The sequence below is a fragment of the Zea mays genome, chromosome 1 (assembly GCF_902167145.1).
Source record: "Zea mays cultivar B73 chromosome 1, Zm-B73-REFERENCE-NAM-5.0, whole genome shotgun sequence".
NCBI lineage: Eukaryota > Viridiplantae > Streptophyta > Magnoliopsida > Poales > Poaceae > Zea > Zea mays.
The window spans coordinates 266,241,221-266,267,347 of record NC_050096.1 but is presented as its reverse complement, the minus strand read 5'-3'; the positions used below and the strand labels follow the sequence as shown (position 1 = coordinate 266,267,347).

General features: G+C 47.5%; 1 protein-coding gene across 6 annotated transcripts; it reads right to left on the bottom strand.

Annotated features, from left to right (window-relative positions):
* LOC103643788 (CCR4-NOT transcription complex subunit 3) lies at window positions 1–23,078 on the bottom strand. 6 transcript variants are annotated; one of them, XM_020546863.3, is made up of 17 exons: window positions 22,831–23,053; window positions 22,583–22,714; window positions 21,008–21,124; window positions 20,454–20,504; window positions 19,420–19,509; window positions 19,165–19,311; window positions 18,864–18,974; window positions 8,565–8,633; window positions 7,803–8,273; window positions 7,524–7,712; window positions 7,095–7,262; window positions 3,124–3,181; window positions 2,842–2,963; window positions 1,097–1,366; window positions 873–1,007; window positions 597–772; window positions 1–477 (listed from the first exon to the last, which is right to left on the bottom strand). In XM_020546863.3, exons 1-17 carry the CDS (start codon window positions 22,921–22,923, stop codon window positions 402–404), a joined length of 2,475 nt encoding a protein of 824 aa, XP_020402452.1. In that variant the 5' UTR covers window positions 22,924–23,053; the 3' UTR covers window positions 1–401. The 6 variants fall into 6 exon arrangements, with proteins under 6 accessions (XP_020402452.1, XP_020402450.1, XP_020402448.1 ...); XM_020546861.3 differs by having other exon boundaries at window positions 21,008–21,145; window positions 22,831–23,050; XM_020546859.1 differs by having other exon boundaries at window positions 7,524–8,273; window positions 22,831–23,078.
* Between the last annotated feature and the right edge of the window lie 3,049 nt (window positions 23,079–26,127).

Genomic DNA, 26,127 nt, shown 5'->3' with positions numbered 1-26,127 from the left:
TATCTAAAAATTTAGCCTTAAATAAGGAATAAAAAACAGTTATTCATGTGCCTTAGCCTTAAACATGAACAAATGAAAAACAGTTATGCCCTGAAACTTATTTTGTGCTTTTGTTGGGGGTTTTAACTCCACTGTAGCTTTAGAACTAAGCTGACTTAATTGTTGCTGCTAAAGCAGATGAGAACGACAATATACAGCGGAGTCAAATATATTTGACTGGCACAACCCGATTCTAATTTCAGCATGTTCGGTGCATCAGAACCTACAAGGAATGCTCTCCAACTTCACCATTAGTTTACAGCTGGAGAATTTTACAAGAGTCCAGATTATAAGTCAGTCACCTCATGAGAACTACAAAATTCACAATGGACAGAATGGTTTGATTAGACCTACAGCCCACTTTAGTTTGTTTGTACTGATAGCTCATCCTCCAAGAAGTTGTACTCGAATGTGAAGTCATTCTTGATTCTTTGGCACCTGCAAGCAGTGTTAGCAACAGGTTAGCTAACAGTAACAGCATAAAAGAACAGGACAAGAAAAAAGTAAACACAAAATGCACTACGGTATAACAATGCTCAAAGGAAAGGCCCACATACCATCCTGAGCCATCCTCGGTGACATGGAAATCAAAGTATACATATGATCCCCGCTCATACTCATCAGTCGTAACCTGTGGCTCCACATGCCGCTGGAACCAGGTATTGTACCTCCGGTGAAATCTCCACGATTGCTTCTTCAATTCTCTAGCAGCCATGTATTGTTGATATGTGTTCTGCAACAGAACATTATTATGAGTAAAAACTAAGGACTGGTGAAAATTCGTGGGTAGTGGAGGAAACAAATATAAATTGGAAAGATTAAAAAAAATTGACCTGCTGGTAATAGAACGCAAAGAATAGCATGTCGGTAGCTAATGTGTCGCTACCAATTCTTTCCCAGAAGGAGGGATGAGATACAATTGATGGCTGAACTTGGGGATAGCTAGCAGGGGTAACTGCAGGGTGCCGCTGAAAATGAAGGCGGGTAAGAAAATAAGAACAATGGGCTACAAAGTAGAAACTTTGTAGCAGGCACCATGTTCTTCAAAAAGTCATACCGGGATGTAAGTTTTAGCACGCTCAGAGTCCTTTGGTTGTGGAAGCTTGTGGAATGCAGCTTCTAGCATTTGCAGGTTATAAAGCTGATCATGACCAGAACTAGCAGAAGTTCCAGTAAGGTTATCTCCGATTGCACCAAGATCAGATACACTTCTTCGGCCGATAACACCAACACCAGATGATGACATTCCAGGTTGCAAAGGCTGCCCAGGTGATGGATCAGTATCCCTAGGCAGCTGATTGCTTTCTGCTGCAGGTGCTGAAGGATTCTGTGAAACCCAAACCAGAAAATAATCTGAGATGTATAACAGGAAGCTAAGCACAGAGAAAAGCAGGATAAATTCCATGTATGGGACAGAAAAATATTTACTATGTTCAGATCACTTGAAATTTTCACTTGAAAGAGTATGGGACAGTAAGTCCAAGCAGTTTGTTTGGACCATACGGATAACAGCCATCATATAGTTCAATGATAATAATAAAGAATAAAAAGGTTGAGACCTTGTAGAGGAGACAGATATGCAAAAGGCAAAACTATGAGCATCTCTAGGAGTTTGGTATAATTTACTTGCTAAACTAATAGATCTAGAAGTTAACAGAAGAATTGGCAATCTTAATTTTCGTCCTCCTCCAACAGTCAACAGTCATAGCTTCCTAAACAATTTTGCATCAGGAACCCTGAACTATTCGTAACCAACCCGACTTTTTAAATAGTTTATTTGTCTCTTACCGCTTTCTCATCTGGAATCCTTTTTTTTAATTTAATTATGCATCCAATTTAATTTGGATACAGAGTTCCTGTCGACCGTGGAATCTTAGGGTGTGTTTGGTTGCGGGACAGCTAGGACAGAGACGTCCCCTGGCGTCCTCTCTCGTCCCTCCAATTTTAAGGGACAATAGGAGACAACACTGTGACAGTACTGTCCCAACCCTTGACCTAGAACCAAACAACATAATTTGAGGGATCGTCCTACCCCATTCCGTCCTGTTATTATAACCAAACACACCCTTACAAGTTGGAGAGGAGGCAACTTTTCATTTTCAAGGAGCTGTTTTACCAAACTGTTGGAGAATAATTTTTCCCCTTTTGATAAAATATCAAAATAGGGAACTGATTTCAAAACTCCTGGGGACGTTCTAATGCAATAACATGTTAGCAACCTGGCAAACCCACATTAGTTTTCTAGGACATAAATGCTTCACCAATTTTCCACTGATGGGTTTTCAAGGACAATAACATGTGTATAATATATATACACACACATATACAAATATCTCGTATTCCAAATTTCAGTGGCAAACAAAATCCTGAAATTAAAAATATTTTGTATATTGCTTCTAGAAAAACCCCATGAGATCTTCCTTGATGGATTACGTATTTATAGTTCCCCGGACACCTCCCTTTCAGTAATATACACATTTATAAGCATTATTGACTGTACTGAGAAGCTTTTGCCCATTTTAACGATAAGTTAAGCCGTTGCAAAATGCTACTGTAATTATCCCCCACCCCCAACTTTCAAAAAAAAAGGTTTGAGCAGAATCCCTAACGAAGTAACAACTGAGCTGATTCTATAACTGCTTGGTAACTTCAGCTTTCCATGTTAGTTTGATTTTCTAATTAGCTAAACTCGAACATCTAACGTGGTTGGAAGAAGGAAACTGAGCACACAGCCAAAACCGATTTCATGAGCAGATATATGCACAAAAAAAAGTTCATGGACATGTGCAAAAGCTTGTATACCGAATATGGAATCTTTGTGTCATCTTCACTTGTTTGTTTATTTGCTCCTGTTGTTGCAGAAGATTCCACACCATCTTCAGCCAAAAGTTGTTCTTCTTCTTCACTTTTTATATGCCCAGCATCTGCACAGATGGATAAATTCTCAATGCATGACAAACAACTATGGATAAAATACTTCAAACATTGCAATTTCTTTTCCCAACTGAATGCAATAAAATCCTGTGTTTATATTTCTGCAGAACTGGGGGCTTATAAATTCTGATGTTGTAGATGAGGTAATACCTGTTCCTTGAACTCCAAGATTCACTTGGGAAGATATAGAGGAACTCTGTGAATTAAACTGCATAAACAAACTGATCAGTGTGCAAAAGCAGGCTATAAGTTGAAGCAAAAATAAAAAAAAGACATTTGGCTTAAACAACGAATATTTTTACACAATTATTCTACAATGACGAAAACTACCCCAAACATAAACATACGCATTTGGAAACTAATTTCACAAAACTACACTTTTTTTTGCACTTCTGTATCAAACATATATTTCAAATCACCTAAACTACTTACATTGTTATTTTACATCATAAAGTTAGACCTTTTGAAGACTTTATATCCAAAACTATACTTATATTATCATCCCATTTGACAAACCTACAATTTTCAAAGTGGAGTTTTGCAATACAGAATAATGAAAAAATTGTGTAGTTCTGTCAGGGTCTAAGGAGGCCCACGAAGGGGCTGCGGCAGCAGCAACTATGGGCCCTCCAAGGGGATTAGATAAGAATAGTTAGAGATAAGATTAGAAGATTAGTTGAGATTATCTAGGAAGGTTATCAGTTAGTAGTTTGTTGAGAGTTTTAAGGAGATAAGGATCTCTAGCTAGATAGGGGCGGCCAGCCGACCTATTTATGTAATCAATGGATGAGAAATAAAGCAGGCAAGAATTAGAAGGAAGAAACCCTCCTCTTGCTCAGCCGTGGGCAGAGGCCCCCAGTCGACGTTCCTGTCCATCGATACCCCTCTCCAATCCCTCACCGATCTAGCGATCATAACATCTGGTATCAGATAGCTTGGGTTTCGATTTGATCCCATGGCTTCTGCTGCCAATTTCACGGCGTCATCCTGGCAACCAGCGTCCCCATCTCCATGGACTGCGCCGCATGTCACCTTCGTCACGCCGTCCTGGCAACCGACGTCCCCATCTCCATGGGCTGCGCCGCATGCCACCTTCGTCACGCCATCCTGGCAACTGACGTCCCTATCTCCATGGGCAGCATCGCCTGCCAATTTTGTCACCACATCCTGGACGCTGGCGTGCCCATCTCCAGGGACAACGTCAAATTCCGTCACATCATCTTCGTTGACGGCGTCTCCGTCCCCATGGGCGATGCCACTAGGGGCAGCCACGGCTCAGCAATCACCAACTCCATCGATGGGGGACCTGTGGGCCAACATAAGGGCTGATCTCACAAAGATGCAAGCAACGCTCCAGAAGGTTGAGCAAGGGCTGCTGCAAATCAAGGCAGCAGTGCAACATGAGCAACACCAGCTGGCGTTGTCCGCACGGCTCCAGACGTCGGCAACTGTGGGCATACAAGCTGCTGCTCGTGGCTTCCTTGCACGACGGAGAGTGCGGGAGATGCGCCGGCAAATGCTCGAGGCAGCCTTGGTGACGGTTGACCTCGACACACGGGGGCACGACCTCGCCCTGTTGGACGGCCATCAGCAGCGGCACCGGGCCGCTATCTCAAAGTGTGAGCATGGTACGTGTCCCGCTCACGACGAACTTCAACTCTACGGCAGCAGCGCTAGGGAAGGCACTCCCCTCGTCATCGGCAAGGGCGCACTATTTTGCGCCACCACATTCCGCTACCGGCCGCCACGAGGGCGCCTCCGCTGGTTATTGTTGAGACCTACTCCAGGTGCTCGTCCATGTGCTTCCCTTTCGTCCAGATGGCGTCCATGGGATCTAGGTGGCTGCACACGTGCAAGTCCAATGCGCAGAGGGTGTCCGCCTTATCTTATGGGGTAATTTTTTTTGAGATTTGGAATAATAAGATAAGCTGAGATGTAAAAGGCTTGTCTTCTAGGTGTCTGGTTTTGGGTCAAGTAGACTCGGTCTTTGAGCACCCGCCATTGTTGCAGCTCGAGGACGAGCTGCTTGTCCAGGAGGGGTGTAGTGTCAGGGCCTAAGGATGCCCACGAAGGGGCTGCGGCAGCAGCAACTATGGGCCCTCCAAGGGGATTAGATAAGGATAGTTAGAGATAAGATTAGAAAATTAGTAGAGATTATTTAGGAGATTAGTTGAGATTATCTAGGAAGGTTATCAGTTAGTAGTTTGTTAAGAGTTTTTAGGAGAGTTTTAAGGAGATAAGGATCTCTAGCTAGATAGGGGCGGCCAGCCGACCTATTTATGTAATCAATAGATGAGAAATAAAGCAGGCAAGAATTAGAAGGGAGAAACCCTCCTCTTGCTCGGTCGTGGGCAGAGGCCCCCGGCCGACGTTCCTGTCCATCGATACCCCTCTCCAATCCCTCACCGATCTAGCGACCATAACAAGTTCGTTATACAAATTGATAGGAGAAAAAATTAAGCGACATGAGATGACAATGAAACTGTAGTCTTATGAAATAATCAGTAGCTCTGAGATGCAGAAGTCCATAAAATTTTTAGTTATGTGGAACAACTTTTTAAAAGTGTAGTTTTACGATTGGTTTTTACAATGTATCGATGTTAGTGTAGTTTTGTGAAATTTACTCTTTTGAAAGATAAATATAAAGGTTAGCACTCACATAACTTCATTTTTTATACATAGTTTACGGCCTCAATGTAGCTTCAAAATTGGTAAGTCACATTGAGAATTATCCCTAAAACATTCCAATACCTTTTTTAAGTTGATTGGTACATAAATATAAGTGTTATTATGATAGACCAATAACACCTAATTGTTAGAATGGACGCACTAACCATTTCAACCCAAAAGTTTAAGCTGGTGGAAGAAGGTAGTCAATCTACTTATACACTTCAACACCCCCACTCACGTGCAGCCAGAAAGAAAGACGCAAACGCAGCCAGTGAGAAAGGCGTAAACGCGGAAATAAATGGGTGGAGGCACAAATAAAGCCTCTGTCAAGCTCCAGACCTCTGGCTTTGATACCATGTTAGTGTGGACGCACTAATCAGTCCAACCCAAAAGCTTATCCACTTATACACTTCAACACCCCCACTCACATGCAGCCAGAGAGAAAGGCTCTGTTATGCCTCCATTCATTTATTTTCATGTTTGTGTCTTTCTCTCTGGTTGCAAACTCTCTCTGGCTGCGTTTGCGCCTTTCTCTCTGACTGCACGTGAGTGGGGGTGTTGAAGTGTATAGTGCTAACCTTCTCCCAAAAGCTTAAGCTGATGGGAGAAGGTAGTTCATCCACTTATACACTTCAACACCCTCACTCACGTGCAGCCAGAGAGAAAGGTGCAAACGCGCCCAGTGAGAAAGACGCAAACGCAGCTAGTGAGAAAAGCGCAAACATAGAAATAAATGAGTGGATGCACAAATAAACCCTCTGCCAGGATTCAAACTCGAGACCTCTAGCTCTGATACCATGTTAGAGTGGACGCACTAACCAATTTAACACAAAAGCTTAAGCTGATGGAAGTAGGTAGTCAATCCACTTCAACACTAATAAGGGGATTAATTGTCATGGCCCTTGTCTATGATGGGATAAACATATAAACATCACTCGGAGGATGGCAGGGTGGAATCGGGTTGTTGGGATGAGGGACTACATCATATATGAGGGAAAACAAAAGAGGGGAACAAGACTGAAATCTCGTTTGCCTTTGCTTGATACACCTCTCCATTTATAGAGAGGTTTCCTTGTGTCTTTAGTAATACAGATCTAATCTACCACTAAAAAACGCATTCTTATCTCTAAATAACCGTAACCTAAAAAGGGGTCTGCAGTGCCAAACCAGTTTACGGCACGTTCGGTTTGATCTGGATTGAAGGGGATTAAATCCCCTCCTATTCAAATTTGAATAGGAGAGGATTTAATCCACTCCGATCCCTCTCGATCCACTTCTAACCGAACAAGCCCTTAAGGAGCCCAATTGGCTGCACATAACATTAAGATATAGAAGACTAAAAGCTACAATGGTGACAGAAAATAAATCTAAAAAATAAAGTAGAATATGGATGTGCGCAGTCAAGTTGTATTTGGTGCAAACTTTAATAATGTAGTAGCAGCAGTAGAAACCTGTTGTAGAAGGGGATTTGGCTGCTGTGTTGGAAATTGCTTCTGATTTATGCCAGTTATATGAGAAACGTTCAGAAGGCTGCCACCTTGCTGCTGTACTTGCTGCAGTCTTTGTATGTACTTCTCCCTGTGATCAGCAGAAATCTCAGGCCTTCCACGAAAATGACTCTGGAAATAGAGAAAAACGTCATATATAGGCAAACAAGTAATTGCGAGCCCAATGAGGAATTAGCAAATCAAGTTCAAAATAAATAAAGTTCTTTCAGTAGATAAGCACCAGTTCTTTGGATGCGTACAAACAGAGGCATTGAACAGGAAGAAGCACAATTCAAAAACAAAATCAAGAACGAACTATAAAGTGATCAGATCAAGTGACCAAGGGCAATTGGACTATATAATAAAAATAAAATTAACAGGAGAAGTACATACAATTTCACTTTGATTTTGAAATGCAGCAGCACCTAGAGGTCTCCATTGAACCCCAGAAACAACTGGAGGAGAAAATACTCTTCCACCGAGAATAGGGCTTTCATTTGTGTTAGCAGATTCAGAGCTAATTGCATCATTAGTCCTGGGAACCTGCTGGGGTTGAACTTTACTACCAAGAGGCATAACCAACTGCTGAGAAAGACCACCACTGTTAATCTTCTCGTCAGTGTTCAATATATTTCTTTTGGACAAGTCATTTATTCCAGGAAGTGCACTAACCGATCCATTTCCTGGGACTGGACCAATAGTTATGGGAGCTGTACCTAATGCCTGACTAGTTGTTCCTCGAGCTATGCCCCTGCCAATTCCAATTTCAGTAATAGCAGGAGATGGTCGTCGTGGAGGAAAACTCATGCTTTCATCATCCTTCAAGGTGATAGATAAGTTTGCAGGAATTGAGGTAACCGTAGATGTATTCTCAGGAGCACTTCGTGGAATAGCAGAAGAAAGTATTGTAGCCACTGTGGTGGGAACAATTGGTCGCACAGGGGAACTAATTGTTTCTGCAAGTACAGAAATAGCTGCACTACCAGTACTGACAGCAATTGGCACAGCTGGTATTGAAGGTCCAGAATTTCCACCTTTTGGAGGTGGTGTTTGTGGCACAGATTCACTATTGCTTTCTTGGGAAGCTGTGTCCTCTGTTTGATCTTGTGATGTACTTTGTGAAGGAGCTGTTGATACTGTAGGCTGAAAAAAAAGAAATGGTAAGAAAACAGACAGTTAATAATCAAAATGACAAAACACAATTCTCTAATTTTTTCTGGATGTGATCTTATTGTACCAATAGAGTAGCAAAACCAATGGAAATTCAAGTAGTAACGCTGATGGGAATACTAGGGCAGACCTAGTGTCAGAGGCTCCCCCCGCAAATGCTGATGGGAATACTAACACTTTGATATTAAAAGAAGCAAAGATGGCATTTATTTATCAAATATGAGAAATCCACAAACCATCAAAATAAATAATGACAGCATGAACCTGAGTAAGTGAAGTTGCAATCGAACTCTTTGTACTCGAAACTGCAGTAGTCGGAACAGAAGCAACACCCTGCCAATTATGATACAAGGCTGAAAATTATAACTACAGGGGAGGAAGGGGGAGCAAAACAAAATGAAAAAACACAAGGCGGTGGAACTGCCTAAACAAAAAAGACTAAGGTCCTGTTTGGAAGCAAGCCAGTTTTTAATAAACTGGTTTTTATCTTTTAGCTAGGAGAAAGACAACTTCTTTGTTTTTAAGAAACTGAGAATCTAATTTCGATAAACTGAGGCATAAACTGTTATGTTTGGAACCAACTCAATTTCCATAAGCCAGTTTCTTAAAAACTGGGTGCTTCCAAACAGGCCCTAAATGTACATAAAAAAGAACCTCTGCTATTGATAACGATGTTTGTAGCAACCATATAAAAACTGTTAATTTTCGGTGTTACCAGTAAATGTGTGTCTAATTTTCAGTGTTACCGGTAAATAAATAATCGCAGTGTAACTCCAGCCTGACATGGCTGAACACGCATCATGACTCGTTCCAAAAGGGATCTTACCAACAAAGGCAGGGAAGAAGCTAAACAGACATGAGAGGACAGGATAAAGAAAAAGGATTGACCTGGGAACCTGTGTAGCAGTACACAAGCTTCATTAACTGCTGTTTTTAGTATACTTTTCAGCCTTGCTTTGCCACTACCCTGCAGCTAGTGTAGCTTCTGCTGCCACTGGTGGGTCATTCCCTTAGGTGAAGGACTTAGCGAGTTCTTCCGTGGCCTTCTAAACATGCTATATCTAGTAATTGCAATTGATTGTGTAATCATTTTCTGTTAGTCTTATGTTGGGCCTTGTTTGTTTCATCCCAAAACCAAAGGGATTTAGGGGAATTTAATTCCGTAGGGCTGGTTTGGTGAAGGGAATTGAGAGGGATTGGAGGGGATTGAGGGAGAAATGAACTAATTTCCCCCTCAATCCCCTCCAATCCCCCTCACTTCCCTTGTCATCAAACCAGCCTGTAAATCCCCCTCAAGGCCTCAAACCCCTCCAATCCTCTCCAACCCCCTTGGTTTGGGCAAGAACCAAACAAGGACTTAGTGTGTCAAGGTCCATCTTAGCTGCAAGTCAGTCAAAGTCATAGGCGCTGCAAGTCTGAGTCAAATCAAGGTCCTTTTCTTAGGTAGTAAGAAAGCCATTAGGGCTGTTTCGTGTACTCACTTTTCAGCTATAAATAAGAGGTAAAGACACCAGCAAGCTGCAGCTCATAGCAGCCCGAAACCAGCCTCCATCGTGTCACTCAAAGTAAAGTGCAGTAGCAGCAGCAACAGGCTGCTGCTGCATATACCACTATCAATACTAATGATTGGTACCAGAGTCTGGGTGTAAAAAGACATGGCATTTGCTCATCCCGAGGATGCTGAGTTGAGGCAGCATTGCCACCGTTCCCCTTCAGTCCGACGGCGCAGAGGTCAGTCCAGTGGAACAGAGACCATCTTGCAGACTGGCGAAGGGCAGCAGCAGCACCTATCCACTTCTCAAACACACCAACTATGAGGACTGGAATCTCATGAAGGTGAAGCTGGAGGCTCGTGGATACTGGGATGTGATGGATGAAACTGATGATTGCCAGGACAATAGGCTGGCAACAGAGGCCATCCTGCCTGCTGTTCCTCCGAAGATGATCCACATGCTCACGGTGAAGAAAATAGCAAAAGAGGCGTGGGATGCCATCAAGGGATTCCACGTGGGCTCTGATCGTGCAAAAGGTGACGGTGCAAAGGTTGCACTGGGTATGGGAGCTCCTTGCTCCCCGCGATGGTGAGCACATCAATAGCCTTGAGTCAGACTGTCAGTGTCATCTCCTCAATCATGAGGTCTGCAGTGTTCAGTAGTGTCTCGATCGACAAAGCATCTGATAATACTGCTTTGGGACAATGCACAACAGCTTTTCCACAACGGTCTACTCACCGATGTTCCCCTTAGTGGAGGGTAAGGGGACTCATCGGCCCAATGAGGCGCAATGCATTCCAGTATCCACGAGGCTCCAGCTTCACCTTCATGAAGTGGTGGGCATTGCCATTCAGGTTACCCAAAAAAATCAGGTGGGTAATTCGGGTTTTGAAAACCGCTACTTGAAGTGTACCGGCAGGTGCCAAGTCTAAAAAAGGTTGAAAAAGGCTCAAGAAAATGTTTCAGCTCTCTTATCATCTTGGTCGCCTGGGAAATTTGGAAACATCGTGATCTATGCGTATTTGAAGGGGTTGGGCTTTGTGTCCAAAGCGTAGACAGGACTGTTTTTGAGGAAGGAAGTGCTTGGTGTTTGGCTGGAGCTTATGCCCTCAGGGGTCTCCTCCTGCTGCATCTACATATAGAATAGTCCCTGGTCGTTTATGCTGTGCTGGCCATGGTTTTGGCCTAGTCCAGGTTTTTGTTTTTGGCCTTGGCTGGCCGTGTTTTGCAGGAGACTTGATGTTTCCCCATGTCTTGTATTATTTCTTTCTTAATGAAATTGTAGAAGTGAGGAAAACCCTAACCCTAGGATAGGGTGGGGCTGTATATTAATAGCCATTTGGAGTTGGGCCTGGCCCATTACAGAGGGGCAAGAGAGTAAATGTACCCAAACCCTAATACAGTTCCAACACCCCCCCCCAGTCACAACTCTATCCTGTACAGATGTTGAGACTGGAGCGGAAGTCTAAAAATACACTCGACGGTAACCCCTTGGTGAAGATGTCGGCGAACTGCAGCGTAGTGGGGACGCTGAGAACCCGAACGTCACCGGCGGCGACACGCTCGTGGACGAAGTGCGGGTCGATCTCCAAGTGCTTCGTGCGTTGATGCTGCACAGGATTGGTGGAGAGGTAGACTGCGCTGACGTTGTCGCAGTAGATGAGGGTGACGCGCTGGAGGGGACTGTGGAGCTCGTGGAGGAGCTGTCGCAGCCAGGAGGCCTCTGCCACGCCGTTGGCCACGGCGCGGTACTCGGCCTCAGCACTGGAGCGAGAGACGACGGGCTGCCGCTTGGCGGCCCAGGAGACGAGGTTAGCGCGCAGGAACACGGCGTAACCGGAGGTGGATCAACGCGTGTCTGGACAGCCAGCCCAGTCGGCGTCGGTGTAGACCACGAGTTCCGACGTCGGGGATGGTCGGAGAAGAAGACCGTAGTCGAGGGAGACGTGGAGGTAGCGCAGGATCCGCTTGAGAGCGGTGAGATGAGGCTCCCGCGGGGTGTGCATATGCAGGCACACCTGCTGGACGGCGTAGGTGATGTCAAGCCTGGAGAAGGTGAGGTACTGGAGCGCGCTGGTCAGACTCCGGTAGGACGTCGCATCGGGGGCCCGTCGTCCTCTGAGAGCTTCGCCTGAGTGTCGACAGGCGTGGAGGGCTTGCAGTCGGACATGCCAGCCCGCTCCAGTATGTCGATGGCGTACTGGCGCTGATGGAGGAAGAGACCCTAGGGCCGGCGCTCGGCGGTGATGCCGAGGAAGTGGTGGAGGGGCCCCAGGTCCTTCATCACGAACTCTCGCTGTAGGGCGACGATTGTGCGCTGTAGGAGATCAGCGGTGGATGCCGTGAGCACAATGTCATCGACGTAGAGCAGAAGGAAGACGGAGTCGTCGCCGCGGCGGTAGATGAAGAGGGACGTGTCCGACTTGGCCTCGACAAAGCCGATGGAGGTCAAGTAGGAAGCGAAGCGACTGTACCAGGACCGCGACACCTGCTTGAGGCCATAGAGGGAGCGGTTCAGCCGGCAGACCAGATCCGGACGGGCTTCGTCGACGAAGCCGGTGGGCTGGCTGCAGTAGACAGTCTCCGTCAGAGTGCCTTGGAGGAAGGCATTCTTGACGTCGAGCTGATGGATCGCCCAGTCCCGGGAGAGGGCAAGGGAGAGGACGGTGCGAACAATGGCGAACTTGACGACGGGGTTGAAGGTCTTGTCGTAGTCCACTCCGGGGCGTTGGGTGAAGCCCCGAAGGACCCAACGGGCCTTGTAGCGGTCGAGGGAGCCGTCCGAAGTAAGCTTGTGGCGAAATAGCCACTTGCCGGTGACCACGTTGGCGCCTGGTGGACGTGGCACCAGGTCCCAGGTGTGGTTGGCCAGGAGGGCCGCGTACTCCTCCTCCATAGCGCGTCGCCAGTGTGGGTCGGCGAGAGCGGTGCGGACGGAGGAGGGTACCGGGGAGGCGTCCGGTGGAGTGGTAGGCGTAGAAGCTGCCAAGATCAGCCGGTCGACAGGTCGAAGAACGCCAGCGGCGCGCCGGGTCACCATCGGGTGGACGTTCCAGGGGTCACGGTGGATAGCGATCGGGTGGTACACCGGTGGCTCGGGGCGGTCTGCCGGGACGTCAGGGGCCGCGGGCGTGGCCGACTCGCGATGGTGATGGATGACAGCGGGGTCAGCGAATCGCACCGGGCTCGTCGACGGGCCTGGGTCAGCAGGTGCCGAGGTAGTGACCTGGCGGCGACGGTGGTAGACGAGCGCGGGGTCGGCGAAGCGAGCCGTGGGCGTCGACGGGGCCGCGTGAGGTGCAGGAGGGGTCGGGGGCCGCCCGAGGCGCGGGCGTAGTCGTCGGGACCGCGCGTGGCGCAGGCGTGGTCGACGGGACTGCGCGTGGCGCAGGCGTGGTCGACGGGGCTGCGCGTGGCATGGGAAGAGGTGCGAGCCGCGGCGTCGAGGCCGCACGGGGTGCGGGTAACGACGCAAGGCGGGGCGCCTGGGAGGAGGGGGAGACCGAATCGGACTCGAGGAGGGAGTCGAGATCGGTAGGCGGGGAGGGGCCAGCAAGGGGAAACACATCCTCGTCGAAGACGACGTGACGAGAGATGATGATGCGGTGGGAGGCGAGGTCTAGACATCGATACCCCTTGTGGTCAGATGAGTAGCCAAGGAAGAGGCAGCGGGTGGAACGAGGCGAAAGCTTATGAGGGGCAGTGGAAGAAGTGTTAGGGTAGCAGGCACAGCCGAACACGCGAAGGTGGCCGTAGGTGGGGGCTGGGCCGTACAAGGCGAAGTAGGGAGTGGGGTGGCTCACCGCCTTGGAGGGAAGACGGTTGAGAAGGTGGGTGGCGGTGTGCAGGGCCTCTGCCCAGTAGCTGGCAGGGAGAGACGGCTGGAAGAGAAGGCAGCGGATCATATTGGTGGTGGTGCGAATCATGTGTTCGGCCCGGCCGTTTTGGGCAGAGGTGTAAGGGCACGAGAGACGCAACTGGACGCCATGAGTGAGAAAGAAGGAGCGGGAGGCGTGATTGTCGAACTCGCGGCCGTTGTCACACTGCAGGGCACGAACCGGGCGGTGAAACTGGGTGGAGACCCAGGCGAAGAAGTGTGTGAGGGTGGTGAATGTGTCGGACTTCAATCGAAGAGGAAACGTCCAAAGAAAATGGGAAAAGTCATCCAAAATCACCAAATAATATTTATAACCAGAAAGACTGAGTACAGGAGAGGTCCAGAGATCACAATGAACCAGGTCAAAAGCCTGCTCAGCCCGAGAAGAAGTGGTGAATGGGAGACGAGTATGCCGGCCTAACTGACAAGCATGACAGGGGCCCTCAAAATGTCCCCTACTACATGAAGGATCTAGGCTACTGGTAATCTTGGTCATGATGTCAGGTCTGGGATGGCCGAGACGACGATGCCAAGTGGTGGAGGAGGTGGTGGAGACCAGGGTAGGGGGCGGAGACGAGCCGGAGGTGGATGGCCGGAACGTGTAGAGGGGCCCCGAGCTGTCACAGCGGGCGAGGGGAGTCCTGGTGGCTAGATCCTTCACAGAGAAACCAGTGGGGTCAAACTCAATGGAACAAGAGTTGTCAGTGGTGAACCGACGAACAGAAAGAAGATTATGAGTGATGTGGGAAGCTACGAGAACATCGTTGACGTAGAACGGTCCAGGGAGAATCGAGTCACCTACTGAGGTGACGGGCAGAGTGGAGCCGTTCCCAACGACGATCGATGAGGGATGAGAGGAAAGGGGGGATGGGAGCGGGAGAGCGTGCCTGTAGTGGGAGTGGTGTGGTAGGAGGCTCCAGAGTCGATCACCAAGTCGGAGGAAGGAGGGGTCATCGCCACGGTGCTGAAAGCGGCGGCGAGGGAGGCGTTGTCCCAGCCTCCAGACAGCGGGGACCAAGTCATCGTGGGGGTCCCCGGGGGCAGGAGTTGGGGTGGAGTCGGATGCGAGGCAGGCATGCCGTAGGGAGGCATGGGAGGCACGTCGTAGGGTGGCACAGTCAGGAGGGCCGGCGCCGGGGGACGGGAGGCACGTGGGGCCTAGCCCGGCCACATGGCGATGGTCCCGGTCCAGGTGTTATAGAGTGATGGCCACGCCTGGCCGCCACCCCGGCCGAGGGGACCACCACGAGAGGAGCCGCCACCCCCACGGCCGCAGGGACGGCAGGTGTGGGGCGGGTAGGGGCCCCGGTCGACGGAGGGCAAGGGGCCTGGCCCCCTGAAGGTGCCTGACCACCAGGAGGAGCGCTGTAAAGTGCCGAAGCCGGGGCAGTGGCCTCATGCGCCATGGTGTGCTCCTCGAGGAGAAGCTCGTTCCTGACGGTAATGGAATGTGGGAAAGGGAACGGTCCTCTTGATGAGAGCCTTCAGGTGGCCAAAACGGGGGCTGAGGCCACGCAGAAGGTTCAACACCAAGGTCCGGTCGGCGACAGGCTCGCCGAGGTCGCGGAGGGAGTCTGCCATGCCCTTCATCTGGAACCAGTACTCGTCCACGGAGAGGTCCCCCTGAGAGAACAGGTGGAAATTGGCGTCGAGGTGCAGGGCGCGAGCGTCCCGGTTCCCGAGGAACTATTCTTCGAGGGCGAGCCACGCCTGATGGCCCGTGTCCGCCTGGTCGCGGACGATGTCCTGGAGCTCGACGGTGATGGTTCCATGGAGCCAAGAGAGGACCACGGAGTCCATCAGGGACCATGCTGGGGACGGTGGGGTGGCGACGTCGTCGAGGACGTGGTCGTCGAGGGCGTAGCGCCGCAAGGTGAGGACCTGCCCTTTCCAGCAAGGGTAGTGTGAGGACGCCGGGTCCAGAACGACGGACACGAGGGACCGAATATTCTGTAGTCCGGTCGCCTGGGCGTGGAGAGCGGCGATGTGGTCAGCATCGAGTCCAGAGGCGTGGGGAGCCTCTGGGGTGGGCAGGGGTGTCTCCTGGTCGACCGGAGGAGGCCCGAGGACGAGACGTTGCGCAGTGGCCATCTGGGCGGTCAGTGTGGCGGCCAGGGCGCGCTCCTGTTCCAGTGCGCGAGACGCGGCGCGCTCGCGCTCATGTGAGGCGGTCAGGGCAGCCTGGATGGCCGCGACGACCGACGGCATGGTGGGTTCGATGGAGAGTGATGTGGGAGCCCAGGTAGTGTCTGCAACGAGCGGCCGAGTGGTGGTAGCGATGGCGGTGACCAGTGCCGACGAGGTCGGCGGGGGGGCAGTGGCATCAGCCCACGTAGTGGCTGCGCAGGCGGGGAACCGCGTCGCCGCAGCAGCTGTTGCTGCGCAAGGGGAGAGGCGTCGAGGAGGGGCCCGAGGCCAGAGATGTAGGGGGTCCCACCAACAGCGAGCTCGGGAAGAGGGCCGGTGAGGGGGTGCTGGTCGGAGTAGACGCACAGGGCGGCCGTCGCACCAGCGAGGGCAACAGGGTCGGTCGCGCCCAGGGGGGCGACCAGAGAGGGGACCGCGACCAGGGAGGCACCGACCGACGGCAAGGTGGCGACGCCTGCGCGCAGGCCCGCAGCGACGCGCGCTCCTGGGCCGACAGCAGCGCCTGCTGGCAGGGCCGCGACAGCGCTCGCGCCCTGGCCGGTAGTCAGGCCGGCGGCGACGGCGACCTCGCAGGGAGGGGTGGCCGCGCGTTGGCGCCGGCGAGGTGGGAGATGTGCGCCATGGCCGGCGCACGCAGGGGAGGTGGCGGCGGCACCTAGGGTTGGCGGCTGGGGCCGGCGGCGCCAAGAGAAGGGGGAGGGAAGATGGCGGCCGGGCCTGGTGAGATGGCCGACGGCGGCTGGGGGAGAGAAGGGGAGGGGAAGCGCGACCGCCTTAGGGGAGGTGGCGGCGGCGGCTGCTGGGAGTTTGGGAGGAAGAGAGAGAGAGAGAAAATCACAGTGGCTCTGGTACCATGTAGAAGTGAGGAAAACCCTAACCCTAGGATAGGGTGGGGCTGTATATTAATAGCCATTTGGAGTTGGGCCTGGCCCATTACAGAGGGGCAAGAGAGTAAATGTACCCAAACCCTAATACAGTTCCAACAGAAATGACACGCAGTTCTCCTGCATTTGTTCAAAAAAATCGGGTGTCCGAAAATTCAGGTCCGGGTAATCCCGATTTACCCAATCAGATTTCATCCACTGTAATATATTACTAGGCCAATCAAATAAAGAAGTGTTACGTAAAGAGATATCATCACTTCTACGGATTTACCTGAAAGTAAATGAGATATTGCAGAAGAAGACGCTGACTTCATTCAGAGCACAAATTGTAAAGCATATCAACCTGACGACGACGGGGCAAAGACTTCCACGTTCGTCGTTCTTAAATCGTTTTATATACAAGCCCTTTTCATGATATAAAAACACATTTCCACTCAAACGAAAGATGCTATTAGTGTCTTTAGTTATTCATTACCAAGGTAGCAAGAGCCAGCCAAGCTTGTCTTCCATACCATACCAGACGCTTGGACAACTTGGGGACCGGGACAAATAACATATAATTTCAGGTAAATCGGGTACCGGGACATGTTACCCGATTTACTCAATATAATTTCGGGTTTTCAGACCTAGGATCCGAACTAGTGTTTGGGTAATTCGGGTAGATCAGGTACGGGTTTGAGTAGTTTGGGTTCGGGTAATGGGTATCGGGTTTTTTGCCCGCCCTATTGAAGAGACTCCAGTCCTCATAGTTGGTGTTTGTGAGCAGTGGATAGGTGCTGCTTCCGCTCACTTCCTTCACCACAATGTGCATGATGGTCTCCATTCGACTGTTGAAGTGTATAAGTGGATTGGCTACCTTATCCCATCAGCTTAAGCTTTTGGGTTAAACTGGTTAGTGTGTCCACTCTTACATGGTATCAGAGACAGAGGTCTCGAGTTCGAATCCTGGCAGAGGCTTTATTTGTGCCTCCACCCATTTATTTTCATGTTTGCGCCTTTCTCTCTGGCTGTGTTTGCGCCTTCTCTTTGGCTGCACGTGAATGGGGGTGTTGAAGTGTATAAGTGGATTGGCTACTTTCTCCCATCAGATTAAGCTTTTGGGTTAAACTGGTTAGTGCATCCACTCTAAGTCTCTAACATCGACCAGACAAACCTCTATACGCTGGACTGAAAGGGGAACGGCAGCAATGCTGCCTCAACTCAGCATCCTCAGGAGGAGCAGACGCCATTCTACACACCTAGGCTCTGATGAGTGATGACAATTATTAGGATGGTATATGCAACAACTTCTTGCTGCTGCTGCACTTCACTCTGAATGAGGTGATGGAGGCTGGTTGTGGGCTGCTACAAGCTGCAGCTTGCTGGTGTCTTTACCTCTTATTTACTAGCAAATGTGCTTGTGTGTTGCAACGGAACTCAATATGTATGTATAAGGATCGGACTCCATGTCATCGCTAGATATGAGTTGGTCTAACTTGTATGAGCACGGGTCATGAGTTTGGATCACATACTAGATACGGAGGGCGCGACCCAACACATATTGGAACTGGACCTTGTATCCATTATCGCTTGACATTGGTTGTTCTAACATTTTTTTAGTATAGGTCATCAGTCTGGGTAAAGAAAAAAAACGGGACAGAAGAAACTCTCCACTATCTAGGTAGTTAGGGGAGGTGGACAAAAAAAAGAGACGAAATTTTGGCTCAACGGCGGCTTCGTTTTCAAAATAGAGGGGCAAAATCACAAAGTTCAAAAATAAGGGGTAAAATCACAATTGCATAATTAGAGAAGGATATAATTACAATTGTCCCTTTATATTTAATATTATAGGCATATACATAGGTAGCTGAAAAAGGGAGTACAACAGCCCTAGCGGTTTTCTTACAACCTAAGAAAAGACCTTGACTTGCAGCATAAGACTTACCATGCACCTAGATTTATGTTGTCTAATCTATAAAAGCCACGACTCAGTGTGTGCGTTCGTGCAAAGAAACCCCCTAATACCTATTTTCTGATCTTGCCGGATCTTACAACCGCACCCCTGTCGAACTCCAACTCCCACAGTCAGACCAGTGTAACACTGTTGATTCTGCTAGTTGTTTCCATTCACATAGACATAAGAATCGCAGTAAAAACAAATTAGCCAGCATTTATAGCTTACCTTGACAAGACTAGAAGGAGCAAGTGAAACCATGTCTTCAAGTGCTTCAACCTTCTCCATAGGCAATGTGCTATAGAGGTCCTCAACATCACTGAATTCATCAAAGTCTTCCTAAACATGAGCGAAAAAAACAAAAAATAACAAATAAAAGGCCGATCATATGTCTGTACGTTATCACAATTAGCATTCAACAATAGAAAAAGGATAATACTCCCCCTCCCCGTTCCAAATTAGAGGTCATTTTGGACGACCTATGATTTGGGATGCAGAGTATGAGGGTCAACTATGAAGGCAGACATACCTGATTACGTTCAACATAATCATCAAGAAAATCTTTAACATCATTGACTTGCTCAGGACTCAACTCATCATTATCCAAAAGTCTCAAGATTGACTCCAATTTCTTTATATGAGCTTTATGTCTCGTAATAGACTTCTCTAAATGTACCTAATCATGCAAAATCACTTCTTATGCAGTACAAATTATAGAAAAAACAAGTTCCATAAATAAATAGTAAAAACAGGATTAGTATGGAATGAATGCAGCTGTTCTTACCAATCGAGGCGGTCTTTGTTTTCCCTTTTTAATTGAAAGTCCTTCAATCTCTGCTTCGAAGTTATCAATCTGGCTTTCCAAATCACTAACCTGTAAAAAAATAACATGGTCCAAAAGGTACATTAGATATTGCAAGCACTTACAACAATAAAGCAAATAATAGTCATAGCAAGAGCCATCTGTAACCACAAAACCACTAAGTAGTAACATTAGAAGAACCATATAAACAATCAGAGCATATAAGGGCCCATTCAGATTAAAGAAACTAGTTACACCCATTCTGGATTGTCTACCATCACAACAAGAGAATCGACGTGAGTCAGAAGGGACAGAACTTAGGGTAAGGTATTAAGTAATCACAAACAACATAGCATATAAGGGCACATTCGGTATGGTTCCAGATTCCCATAGAAACATTTATATATCTAGATTCTCTTTAGAAACATTTCTTTGGTGAATAAAAAATATTTCGTGGAACCAGTTGGTTAGCTGACTTGAATCGAATCAGAACTAGAACCAGGCAAAACACCTAAGATTTCATTTCCCTGATTCCCTCTTGTAGGTCAAAACACCAAAATATTTCTCTCTGATTTTCATGGAAACATTTGAAGGCCAGGCCTAGTGCAGTAGTGAGAGTTGTCTCACTGTGTCACCAGATCGTGGGTTCAAATCAGCCTCTGCATTTGTGGAGGGAAGGTTTGCGCTGGTTCATCCCTTCCTCAGATCCCACTCATGAGGGAGCCTCATGAGTCTATCAATTCTAGATAGGAATAGAAATGAATCTATCATTAAAACACGCACCAAAGATCCACATGATAGTTTCAAGAAACTAATTACAACTTGCAATCATACTGAATTGTATCATCAATCACCATAAGAAGATTCTATTCTACATTGATCTACAAATAATATATAGTATTTTTATTGACAAGAGGCTGAAGGGACAAAAACCATGTCATCAGAAACGAATTAAAGACCAAAGATATTCTATGAAAACCTAAGAGCACAAGTAGCAATTCAGGATTCCAACATACCACATTATTAAGCCAGTCTCTTGTTTCAGCTTTGGCCTTTTCTTTGGGATCCTGCACCAAATAAGAAATAATTATTAGTCCAGAAACAGGCATAATGAGGTCCACAACAGCTCAAGATAAATAGTACTACACACCCTGAGTTATTGGTGTCTAATTCATGTTAGTCCAAATTGCATCAATGAACCATTGCATCTCAATGCAATGTTGAATACTAAGCTCAGACTTTTTTATCCTAATCAAGTTTAACTACTCCATGAAAGATCGTACATCTAAGAAACATACTCTTACAAGGGCAGACCCAGTGCCGGAGGCAAGCCTTCATCCCGCAAATGCAGAGAGGCTGCTTCGAACCCGCGAACTCAGTGAGAAGCTCTCACTACTACACCAGGCCTACCCTTCAAACATACTCTTACAAGGCTAAAAGAAAAATAGCAAAAAATAATTTTGAAACAGTGACCTCGTTCTTAGAACAGGGATGTTATATAAACAACTCGAAACATGTACATGAAGCCAGGAAAGTACGGTAGCACAAACAAAAAAGTCCAAGTGCTTACTGTTTTTGGTTGCTGACCTAACCCTTCTTTTGAGAAGGCCTTAGTTTTTGTTTCCTTCTCACATACTTTAAATCGTTCCATCTCTCGTTCAATCTGCTTTCGGGCATCCATCAGAGCCTGCTCATAAGAGGCACTAACCTATGTCAACATATATCACAATCAATTAAAACCAGAACAGTAAGGTACGTAAACTTAAAAGTTATCTGCATTTGGCAAGCTAATAATATATCAGATAAATAAAAGCATTACTACAGCAAGAAAAGCCACTGAGATATGCAAACAACTATTGTCAATATTTTTTAGGAATCATACCACAAAACTTCAGCAACATAGAACATTTTTATTCGGGTCACCAGTAATATATACTTCACATTGATATTTTGGATGGTTAAAATAAAATACAAGTACCAATCGCAACAAGAGGCAAACAACTCTAAAAGATTGCAGCTGCCAGGATTCGAATCATGGTCTCTAGGAAGAGAGCACTCGCCTCTAACCACTGCAGCTCGTGTTGGTTTGTGTTGTACAAAGAAAGCATATATCATACATAGAAACCGCAAGTTCTTCATATATATCAGCAGCAATACTTCATAAACTTCGCTAAAAAATAATGATTCACTATCACTCTTATGTTCTTTAAATAAATGCGCCTATCTGCAAACTCAATTCAGGCACAGGCATGCTTTCCGAATTTCAATAAGAATGCAATGCAATGAAGTCTAGCTCATCAAACGAATTCTAAATAGACCAGCTAGCCTAGCCTGAAGGAGCATATCACATCCATTTTTTTTTGTTATAAACTACCCAGATGGACTATTCTTGCCAAATACAACAGATAAAGGCAAATGCATAGTGCATTAAACATTAGATATCAAAATATCCCAGGCACATAGAAAAAATGGACTGAGTGGACTTGAAGAGCAATCTCAAAGCCACATTGCTAAGTCTCATCTACTTTCACAAATTAAACTGCCCAAAGAGGTACTACATATTGCATCCCAACAACTTTGCATTGCAAGTGGCATCTAGTGGTGGGAACAATGTAGCCCATGGAATGCAGATGATCTTGGTGATGGAAAAGCATGCTAAAAACAAAATCCAAATGCTCAGCATGTTAACAGAGCCGTCTAGCATCGTTATTGCAGGAGAATCTAGATATCGGAATAGCTAGCAACACCAAAAAAAGAGCAAAAGAATGAGCCGCAGTATTAACAGTAACATCAAAAACCTCTGAACCCCTTACCCAGAGAGGATACATTCATACATATGAAACTGACAACATCACCAGTTATGCCTACACTGTATCACTCGAATCATCACCAAATGACAGAACCATTCTCCAGCCAAGGTCCCTGCCCACTGATCACCACCAGTGTCACACCACACACACAACATAACTTGTTCAAGACGGCCTTCTACCGAGCACTCAACTAAAGAGGACAGCATAATGACACATTGATCACAGCACAAAGTCAGCAAACAGCAGCAGCATTGCATCACAAACAATCATGTCCTTCCACGTGCAGGACATAAAGGCTTGCCAGGGGAGGGTAAAGGACTCGAAGTAATCCTCACCTTCTTGTCCTTGATCTCGCTAGACTGGATCCACGTCTTGATCTGGTCCCTGTAGCGCTGTAGCTTTTTGATCTCCTTCTTGAGGTCTGCCTCGAACTTCTCCTTCTGGTTCGCATTCTCGGTGTCGTAGACCTGCCCCCGAAACAAAAAAAACGTCAACAAAATTCGTGAGAGAAAAAAATCCGGCGGGTTCAGGTAAACGGAGGGGAGGGGGGGGGGGGGGGGGGGGGGGGGGGGGGGGGGGATGCCTTGTTCCAGATGCTGTCGAAGACGTCGACGCCCTCCTGGACCTTCTTAAGGACGCGGTCGATCTCGCCCTGCAGCTTCCGGCTGGCGCCCATGGCTGCGACGTGGATGTCTCACGCTCAGGCGCGGCTAGGGTTTACGATTGGGGCGGCAGGGGGAGTGGTGGAGACTGGGGAGGGGAAACAGACGATGATTTGGACGGGTTTCGGTTTGAGAAAAATTGGCATTTTACCATTAAAAGAGTGTGTCTATATAGCATCTCAAAAAATGCCTTATAATTAAAAAATAAGTATATTTTATAGTATCAACAAAATATTAAAAGTGTTTGGAAGCAAAATATTTTTAAAATTTTGAGGTAAAACCATGATATTGGAAAATAATGTAACGCATTGTCCACTAACGGACCGGCGGTACTTATGCCTAGAGAGTCTATATCGTCCCTAAAGATCAACACAAGTCTTTTGTGTGCGCTTTGTCCTCACTCATGCACATCCGGGAAAACTTTCCGGTCGGTCATCCATCCTATGATTTCTCTAGGCCTAGCACGTTTAACTTGGAGGTTCTTTCGAAATAGGCTTCTGAAAAATACACCATATTGGTATGAGTACTCTAAAAATTCTATTAATTATTGAACCAGTATATCACCAACACAGGGCCTAGGATATCACAATCCACCCCATTAGAAAATCGACGTCCTCGTCGGTCAACACTAAGTTAGGAACCTTCCCTCTTGGTCATGTCTGTATGTGCAGTGTCGTCATATGGCATACCATGTGACCACTCTGGCCCCACATGTGACATGCGCCATATACCTGAACCCCTAGCCCACACACGCTCGTGAAACCGCGAGAGTCAGCTCTAATACCATTTGTAAAACCCCGTCTACTCCCGGACCGGTGGTACTTACTCCTGGTAGATCTCTAGGATTATATATCATCCCCAAAGACCAACACGAGTCTTTTATACGCACTTTGTCCTCGCTCATGTGCACCCGAGAAAACTTCTCGATCGATCACCAATTTCAAGATTTCTCTAGGTCAAGCACTCTTAACCCGGAGGTTCTTTTCAAGTTGTTGGTATGAGTACTATATTAATTCTATTAAGCCTTGGGCCAAAATATCACCATCCACTGTGGGCCAAGCTATCACAAATATCATAGTAGTTTTTGCCAAAAGGTGTTAGGCTACATTGTAAAAAAACTCTATTTTGAATATTATGGTTTTGTAGATACCATACTATTTTGAGTATTTGAAACTTCACCCCAACCCAAAAAATGTCTATGATTAGCCTTACACATGTATACTAAATAATACGGTGTGAAATACTTTGTCTTCAAACACGTATTACTAAGAGTGGTGTAAAAAATACTATGTGTCAGTGTTTTGGCCCGAGGATCCTACCAACTAGTAAAATGTTGTTGTGTGTCCTGATCCAGATGGGTGATGCAAGGTGACACAAGTCTTTATCCTGGTTCGGGCAAGAGAAGGTCCTACTTCCAGCAGAGGGGGACGAGACTTATATTTCATACACCTAAGTGCTTACAGTAGGGAGTACAAGCTGGTTGGGAGAGGGAAGGATCCCAAGTCCCTGAGGTTAGTTGAGGCAAGTGCCAATATCGCGGTGGAGGAGAAAACCGTGAAGTGTTCGCCCCTGCTGCTTGAAGCCCTGGACGTCCCTATTTATATCTTCAAGGAGGACCTCTAGGAGTGTCAGGGTTTGTTGTGTACATTGAGGAGGCGTGGCCGAGCCCCTGTAGCTGGTATTGAGAGCACCTAGAGGGGGGTGAATAGGTGATCCTATAATATTCAATAACTAATAGCCACAAAACTTGGTTAAGTGTTAGTATGGCTAAGTAGCGAGCTCTTGCGAACACAAGTATCACAGAAAAACAATCACAAAAGACACGCGAGTTTATCCCGTGGTTCGACAAGTATAACACTTGCCTACCTCCACGTTGTGGCGTCCCAATGGACGAGGGTTGCACTCAACCCCTTTCAAGTGATCCAATGATCAACTTGAATACCACGACTTTTCTTTGCTTATCTCTTTTCCCGTTCGCGAGGAATCTCCACAAGTTGGAGTCTCTCGCCCTTACAATAAAGATCACGGTGAAAGCACAAGAGTAAGGATGGGAAGCAACACACACAAATCCGCAGCAATATGCACGCACACAAGCCAAGACTTGAGCTCAAAATGAAGCACAACGAGTTCACTACAAGAACGGAGCTCAAATCACTAACACAGTCAATCAAGTGCGCGAAGACGGAGTGTGGAAGACTTAGAATGCTCAAAGTATGCTTGGATAACTCCTCCATGCGCCTAGGGGTCCCTTTTATAGCCCCAAGGCAGCTAGGAGCCGTTGGAGGCATTCTTGGAAGGCAAATCTTGCCTTCTGTCGGGTGGCGCACCGGACAGTCCGGTGTGCCACCGGACAGCCACTGTTCATGTCCGGTGCGCGATTTCCTTCCATTCCTGACGCAGCCGACCATTGCAACTTTGGGCTGGTTGGCGCACCGGACACTGTCCGGTGCACACCGGACTGTCCGGTGCCCCCAGCCGACAGTTGGCGTGAGCCACGCGTCGCCCGCGGATTCAGCGGCCGACCGTTGCGCTGGCGGCCGTTGGCTCACCGGACAGTCTGGTGCACTGAAAGTCGCCTAGAGGGGGGGTGAATAGGGCGAATCTGAAATTTATAAACTTAAGCACAACTACAAGCCGGGTTAGCGTTAGAAATACAAACGAGTCTGAGAGAGAGGGCGCAAAACAAATCGTGAGCAAATAAAGAGCGAGACACGATGATTTGTTTTACCGAGGTTCGGTTCTTGCAAACCTACTCCCCGTTGAGGTGGTCACGAAGACCGGGTCTCTTTCAACCCTTTCCCTCTCTCAAACGGTCACTTAGACCGAGTGAGCTTCTCTTCTCAATCAAACGGAACACAAAGTTCCCGCAAGGACCACCACACAATTGGTGTCTCTTGCCTCGGTTACAATTGAGTTTGATCACAAGGAAAATGAGAAAGAAAAGAAGCAAACCAAGCGCAAGACCTCAAATGAACACAAATGTCGCTCTCTCTAGTCACTATTTGATTTGGAGTGATTCCGGACTTGGGAGAGGATTTGATCTCTTTGGTTGTGTCTAGAATTGAATGCTATAGCTCTTGTAATGTGTTGAAGGTGGAAAACTTGGATGCCATTGAATGTGGGGTGGTTGGGGTATTTATAGCCCCAACCACCAAAATGTGGTCGTTGGAAGGCTGCTGTCGCATGGCGCACCGGACAGTCCGGTGCGCCAGCCACGT